The sequence below is a fragment of the Nanorana parkeri genome, unplaced genomic scaffold (genome assembly GCF_000935625.1).
Source record: "Nanorana parkeri isolate BGI_ZX_2015 unplaced genomic scaffold, ASM93562v1 scaffold48, whole genome shotgun sequence".
Taxonomy (NCBI): Eukaryota; Metazoa; Chordata; class Amphibia; order Anura; family Dicroglossidae; genus Nanorana; species Nanorana parkeri.
Genome location: NW_017306316.1, coordinates 2461466 through 2469873, shown reverse-complemented (window position 1 = coordinate 2469873; position 8408 = coordinate 2461466). Strand labels below are relative to the sequence as shown.

The following is an 8408-nucleotide window of genomic DNA, read 5'->3' as shown; positions in this document are numbered from 1 at the left end:
TGAAATGATGAAAGTTTGAGTGTGTTCTAAAACTTTTAAGGCTTATTCTACTCTATGTAAGTGTACCATTTTCTTGTTACCACAGCAAAGACAGGTTATGGGAGGGTTGATGTGCTCAACTTTGATTCAGCGTTTCAGAGAACTCCTCGTGACAACAAGCTCTTCCTCAAAAAAATCTCTTTAGCGAAACCATGTATAAAATACGGACTTGAAGCCCAACTCAGGCCCAAAAACTTATTTTTTCTTAAATCAGGATTGAACTTCGAAAAAAAAGAAATATGCCTGTAAATGTTTACTTTTAGCCATAATCACAATAGGGAGATTTCACCTCACACCTGACCCTCTGACAGCAGGACAATTACGGGAGCTATAGCCACCAGATTATAAAAAGACACAGGCAGCAATAACCAGATAGATCTAGCGCTTTTAGGCACAGTTTACTCTTTGTTCCAGGTGGAGAGATTGGTCATCACATTGTCCCTTCAAGAAAAGCTCTCTAATGGGTACATATACTGCAATAAAAAAAAACCTGACCAGGGTTTTATGACTTTCCCACTTTATTCAAGTTGTGCTTTTAAGAAAAGCTCAATGCCTACACAGACTCCTTCACAACATTTCTGCACTACACTGCACATTGAGATTTTAAAACCGTAGCATACCAGGTAAAATAAATTAAAAGGTAAAAGTTAACTTACCTCTTAAAATCTGATACAAAAAAACTTTGACATGATCTGAACTGAGAGGCTGAGGAGAGACGATGATCTTATGGAGGTCACTCTGCATTAACTCTGTGACAACATATCTGAGAGTTCAGTTAAGGTGAATCCAGGACAATGATGTAAACGGATTTACTCCGACAATGAAGACAGATATAGAACATTATCAAACCAATTTACAGCATTACAAAAGTGTTGAAATTAACTCCAATTAAAGTTTAGGAACAGATATACAGATTAGAGATATTAGAGAGGCATTGTTTATAAATGGTAATTCTAACAATAATAGTTTGCATTGTGTAAATAAACTGACATATACATATTTTCCGAGGTACACTTCCTACATTTATTTGAGGACTTTTAAATGAGACAAGTGCTTCCAAGCATCCAATGTACCAAACGCATACTTAATCAAATGGCACCAATCCCATGAACACAGAGGACCACCAATTTTCGGTGGCACTAAATATCAGTTAAATTATGAGTCTATATGGATTCTACTTTCCTTGCAACTGGGAAACTGTTAAATGGTACCAGGTCTTTCAATGCTAAAGCAGCCTCATGAATGTCAAAGCCTCAAGTTTGGCACGTAACGCAAACATCCATGGATATTATTTGTAAGAATCTTAATAGTGCACAATGAAAATATAAAGGACATTTGGACAGACAAAAGTGGGTTTTAAACTCACACTAAACTCCGGAGTTAAATCTTAAAAATGCATTAAAGTACCTTATCTATTAACAAAAGTTTCTTATTTGTGTATCACTCGGCTGTAGATCCTCAAGTCATCTCTAAATTGGTGCTGACACTGTCCTTCCTTCTGGAGGGTGGCTACTCTTGTTCCCCATGATTCCTGTGTGTGTTTCAAAGTAGACACCGCTCCAAACTCACTCCTGTGATGGACCATCATCTCACATTTAGTTAGCGAATTTGTATTGTGATAGTAGTCTATCACGGGATTGAGCTTGGAGCAGTGGCTATTTTAAAGTCCAGTCATAGGCTGATAAAGGTTCAGGACAACCTGGGCTCAGAGGAAGCGAGTTAAATGACACTGGCCATAAGAATGAGGACACCTGGGGGCAGAAAAAAAGTCCCATGTGAAAATCTTTGGAATGAAGGTGAATGTTGCAGCAAATGCTGGTTTTATTTGATCTTTTAATCATTTTTGTTACTTTTGTCTGAAACTCTTTTAAGTTCATGATTTTGTTCAAAGAAATTAGTTCTTAACCAGTTGCCGTCCGCCCGTAGTAGAAAAACGGACGGACGGCACTGTCGCATTCGCGGGTTGCCGTCGCCAGACGGCATTTTTTTTCTGCTCGCGCGCGCCCCCTAGCGGGCACGCACGGGCAGAAAAGACCCGTCCAATGCGAACACCCGGTACCGGGTGTTTCACATATAGGCGATCAGCGGGTCCATAGCCCGCCGATCGCCTATATGTGCTCGTTTGCGTCCGCGCGCGCGGCGGCCACCGTACGGAATAAATGTCAGTCAAAGTACCGCAGCGCTGAATACTGAAAAATGGCCTGGATGGGAAGGGGGTTTAACACCGCGGATGTCAACTGGTTAAAGTACATAAAAAATACACAAGAAAACAAAACCCTAACAGATAAGAACTACAAAAATAGTTGAAAGTAAGAAGTAAATAAAATGGAACAAAAAGGAACACATTATTGCAGCTGAAAGCCCATTATGTTTTAGTTCTGCCTTATTCTGCTCATAATTAGGTTCTATCAGAGCCCAATAGCCTGAAACCTCTATTGCACCCCAGTTCCTATGTTTTCATACATAGTTGAGTCACTTAGCCTGGTTTCCATGTCAGAGATATGGCTTTTTGGCCGCAAGGGCGCAGAAAATGGCAGCAGGTGCTCTGGACGGAGGAGTCAAAATTTGAAATATTTGGCTGTAGCAGGAGGCAGTTTGTTCGTAGAAGGCCTGGAGAGCTGTACAATAATGAGTGTTTCCAGCAACAGTGAAGCATGTTGGAGCTTCCTTGCAAGTCTGGGGCTGCATTTCTACCAATGGAGTTGGAAATTTGGTCAGGATCAATGGTGTCCTCAATGCTGAGAAATACAAGCAGATACTTATCCAACATGCCAGAAGATCAGGGAGGCATGTGACTGGCCCCAAATTTATTCTGCAGCAGGACAACGACACTAAACATATAGCCAAATGTCATCAAGAACTACTTTCACCGTAAAGAACAACAAGGAGTCTTTGAAGTGATGATTTGGCCCCCACAGAGCCCTGATCTCAAATTCAAATCTTTCTGGGATTGCATGAAGAAGCAGAAGGATGTGAGGCAGCCTACATCCACAGAAGGCCTGTGGTTAGTTCTCCAAGATGTTTGGAACAACCTACCTGCCGAGTTCCTTCTCACACACACACAATGTTTTTGGTTTAGTAGGTCAGATGTGAGTCATGCATTAGAAAATAAGTGTTTAGCAGAGACAATTTGGTGAAGAAAGAACATTGCTTTAGAAATAACCAAGGCTCTTCACTACTTATTTCTTCCCATCGTTTAATTCCAGCATCCCATTATGTGCCCAAACACCGGCTTGAAAATCCAAAAGACGTAGGGTTGTGTAATCTGATTAAGGCAAGATTCTTATTTCACCACACTGACAAGCGTCCCAAATCTGTATCTAGTGCATGAAGTCTCTTGTATGATTCCATTTGTTGCCAGGCCAACCGATGCAGGCGAAATTAAATGAAGGCCTAAAATGGCACCTGCACCACTCCAAGTCTGATGTACATTAAGTCGTGTTCACTTGAAAGGGACTCAGAGGTGCCATTAACTTGAAAAGACGCTTATGATTGTCTCTGGGTTATTTAATGAGGGCATCAGAATAGCAGTGAGTGACGAGCTTGTTTGATGTCCCTGCTTCCTTTAGATGTGACAGTCTCTCAAACAGATGGTGCCCAAGCGAGTTAAAGCTTCCGTTCAAGCCCGCAAATATGAAAGACAGACAGGAAAACTGGCATCATTTTAGGAGCAGATTTCATTCACATGAACTGATGGCTACAGGGAAAGGTTATGAGTAAAAAAACAATATGTGCTCAAAATTACAATTAGAACATTTATTGGACTCTCACCCACAAACGAATACCTGGCATGGTTTATAAAGCTGATATGGAGAAATTATGTTTACCATCCCATCTCTAACTGCTATCCTCCCCAATATTTATAGTTAATATTTTAAAACTATATTAATTGTTTTAAGCAGTCTTTGTTCTTGCACATGAACAGATGATACTCATAAAATAATGTCTTGTGGTTAAGAAAAGCACCTAAAAGTGACAGTAGTGTTATAAAACAGAATCAATTTAGTGCAAGGTAATTCACAGCTGCAGTGAAATTCACTCTAGCCAATGAGAGGATCTGAATGCTTTCCTGACTCTACCTATCTCTGTCATAAATGCTTACTTCCTGCCAGCCAGCATTTGTGTGCACTGAGCAACACATGCGCAATTCAGTGTACAAGCTCGGCAAGGTCCTGTGCTGAAATGAAGTACTGTGCACATGCAGTGGAGAATCAGTGCTAGAAATTACTTTAAAGGGTTAGTTCACCTACGTTTGTTTTTTTCAAAAAAACTATTACAATGACATCTTACCATGCCTATTAAAATGCGTTTTTTGTGTGCTATTTGTTCACGTATGCCCCTTTATCTGTAGGCACTTTTTGAATCAAGATCTAATGTTTGCCTGTTCAAATATCTTGAAAAAGTCAACTATTTCCATGGTGTGCAATTCTTTTCCTGCAAGTGTAGAGACAAGGATTTTAATACATTTACACAGCTGAAACTACTGACTTTGCCAAACTATTTGAAAAGAAAACTAAAGAAAAAAAAAACCACTACAATGACTTCTTCATATAACGCAAGTTCTTTATGACTAGAATTAGATCTATAAATTCGACTAGACCATTAAGTGCATATGTATTACCCACAGCGGCGCACATAATGGACCGTTACATTAATTTTAGTTTACATTCTACCAACAGATATTGAGTGCCCAAAAAAATTTCCAATATGTATTACAAGGCATTCGTATCTCAAACAAACCTACTGCATATAGATTTCAGATCTCAAGCTGGCTTAATTTACCACGATCTAAGATCAAATTGTTTAGTTTTATAGCACATATGCTATTTATAGGCAAGCACCATCTCACATATAATGGAGTTTGCAGTCTTTAACAACCCATAACAAATACTTTGCAAAAATAGACATTTGGACTTTAATACCAGTACTTGCTCAGACTAGTTACCTTAGATACTTTAAAGCAATGTAGCATTCACATTACAATTAAAAGAGAACTATGGGGTAAGTGTTTTTCCCCATAGTTCTCCTCAGGGTCACAGGAGGACAAACTAGCGTCCTCCCGTCACCCAAAGCTCAGTATACTGCGAGCTACAGCTCACGCCATACTGAGACCGCCACAGCCAGGACGGATCCCGACATTACTGTCAAGATTCACTCAGCTGCGAGAGGCTTTGCCTATCTAGAGGCAGGGTAACACCCCATCCGTTCCTCCAGTCAGCGCTCAAGGATCGGTGCAGGGGGGTGGGAAATCCCTGCTGGGAGCCATGACTGACAGTCACGGCTCTCTGCAGGGAGACGATCGAGAAGTGAGCGAGCGATGGTATGTGTTCGCTCACTTCCCGATCTATTGAGCCAACGTGTGACAGTCAGCTCGAACTATGAGGATGAGTGATTTTCACTCACCTCATAGTTCTCCTTTATCTTATTAGAGTTCAAATTGATCCCCTTGTCCCTGTGGAGTGGAGCCCCTTCGATCCTAAGCCAAGCTACCTACAGTGTTTGACTTCTCTAAAAGTCTAAAGTCAAGCCCCTTTAATTCAATTGTCAAATTCCAGAGCTTCTACTGAACACAAAAAAGGCTAAGAAACAAAAAAAGTTACTATGTAACAGAGTTTAAAGATTGAATATAAAACTGGCCATACACCTATAGATTATCTGCAGATTTTCTATGATCAGATGAAAAAAGTTCAACAGATTCCTCCATCTACGCTAAACTGTGTGGATGGAGGAATCTCCCATTGGGCCAAGCTTCAGAATCTTGCTCAAAATACCAGAGCAATCCCTGCATCCAATCCGATTGTTCAGGTATTTTGAGAACCAGCGGGGCCGACTAGCAAGATACTGAAGCTTGGCCCAATGGAAGATTCCTCCATCCACACAGTTTAGCGTAGATGGAGGACTCTGTTGCACTTTTTCCATCTGACCTTAGAAAATCTGCAGATAATCTATAGTTGTAAGGCCAGCTTTAAAAAGGAATTTCAGGCAACATAGGAAACCATTCAACGAGCTACTAATGCTACCAGCAAACAATGCATTTGTGCTAAAAACATAATTCCACTGCTAGGTATAATAAAGCAAAATGAGTTACTGGAGTGTATTTTCTAAAATCTGTGCTCTCCAACATTCTCCCTTCACTCCTGAGTACCAATCACATTCAAAAGGCCCATAGCATGTTTATATTTGATCACTGATGACTGTGTAAGCTTACCGTTAATTGTGCTTAAGCTCTCATTCACACAGGAGTTGGCCAGCACGTGCAGCTCCCGGGAAGGACAGGCGCTGTGTGTGATTAGTAAGCAGCCCCCGTCCTTCTCTAAGGGACTACGCAGCCGTACGCCCCCTACACTCACCTCAAGTGCAGGTCCGTAGGGGTGCGCGTTTCCTGGCTCGGATGCAGACAGGATCCATCCTGTTAGCGTACGAGTACGCTCACCCGCATGGAGCTTTGGGGGGCGTACGGCCGCGTAGTCCCAAAGAGAAGAACGGGGGCTGCGTACTAATCACACGCAGCACCTGTCCTTCCTGGAAGTTGCTCGGTAAAGCCCTGAACGCAGCACGGAGCTGTACATGCGCGCCGATTCCTGTGTGAATGAGGGCTAAATCGTACTCCAAAACCATTTGTCTGCTATTCCTCCTGAAAAATATCAGTGCACCTTTTAGTATTTGAGACACTAAATACTTTGCCTACAGCTGTATATCTACAGGGTTATATCTAAGGTACTTCTGCCTCGGTCTCCAGAGATTTGATCATGTCACTACCATGGCTGCTCACTGTTCTCCTGGTAAGAGGCATGAGGAAGCAATGAGAAGCATGAGGAATGCATATACCCAGATGACCAGCTACACACAAGGACACGGTAAGTCAGTAATGGGGAACAATCAGTTCGGTACTCGCCAATACCAAAAAACAATACCAGAAGTCCCATTAAGGAAGCCAGGCGGCGTGTAATGACTCGCCACCTGGCTTCCACCAATTAGCAGGGAAGCCACCTCCATGTCACTAGGTGACGAGGAAGCATGGAGCTGGATTCCTGGTCAATCAGGAAGTTGGGGGGCGGGTAATGACTCGCTGCCCAGCTTTCTGATACCAGAAGTTCGGTTATCAGGCTAATCATCGGAGCATTTGGGTGAGTACGAGCACTCGCCCAAATACTCTATATCAGCACCAATACTAGTATCGGTATAACCCTAATGAGTACCTAGGCAATGTAATTAAGACAATCCTGACCACTTCCTCCTCATTCTGTTATTGGCAATGTAACCTTATTTTACCACAGAGGCACTTAATATATAGGTATTAGTAAATCTTGGCTGAAAACACTAGCCTAAAAATTATAGATTTAGGGAACATTCATAAAGCATTTAGCAAGCTTTGAACAGATTTCATGAAATCCTTAGTCTTACTTTCAGTTCTAGTATAGGAGTTAATACAGATTTTAAAGGGAGTGAGCATTGTAGCTTTAAACAAGCTTTTAGCAGGCCTCTGGCACATTTTAAACATTGAATAAGCTATTTAAAGCCAATTATGCCTAGCTTCCAGAAAGCTGTGGAGCCACAGACAGCAAATCCTTTATGTTCTGGCTGTAGGCATAATAGTGCAGGCACTGTGTAGCCCAAGGCCTTTCTGCTCTCCCTATTAGCCCACATTCCATGCTCAGCATAATGCATGTCTAAGGTCAATTCATATGTGCCAACATTTTATCAAAAATACTATCCTTCATAACAGTCCAGGTAAAAACATAATCATCAAGTCACCTTAATAACAGGTGACAAAGCTATAACCTAAAGCCAACTACACAACTTACAGCTTCAATGACAGAAAAAGGAAATAAAATGGTAATGAAAAGGTTGGCACAGCTGGAGAAAATGGTGTTCGGGGCTTTCTCCTGTGCCTGCTACAAGTTAAAAAGCTTGGGATCAGTGAAAATGAATAACAGAACCATATGCCTAGGCTTTTGACTATGTGAGATTATAAAACAGCACTCTTCTACAGGTAAAGTATTGCGGTCATCCTATGACAAATAACTCATATTGCCAAAATTCGAGTGCCAGCCCACTAAGCAGTTTTACCAAAGGAAACCTGTGAAAAAAATATTCACTTCTATTGCTGACGTTTCCTTAAAAAAATGCTAGTTGCCTGGCTATCTAGAAGATACAATGGATTCAATCCTTGTAGTCACTAAAGCAGAAGAACAGAGGTAAAGGAATTCAGACTCATCTGACTTTTCATTGAATAAATTTGTTCTAAGTGTGTGACTCAGAAGTATTGAAAGTAGGCAGTGAGGCAACAAGCACTCTGAAAAAGGATGCTGGGGCACTGGCAAGGGTAGCATTATTCCCACTCACCCCCCCCACCCCCCCCCCCCCCC

At 41.6% G+C, this 8408-nt stretch overlaps 1 protein-coding gene across 1 annotated transcript in view; it reads right to left on the bottom strand.

The window, feature by feature from the left end:
- Window positions 1-8408, bottom strand: part of NLK (nemo like kinase) — a 159367-nt gene that overhangs the window by 42412 nt on the left and 108547 nt on the right. The window contains 1 exon segment of the mRNA XM_018573597.1: window positions 696-802. Within this exon segment, the coding sequence (XP_018429099.1) occupies window positions 696-802 (107 nt within the window).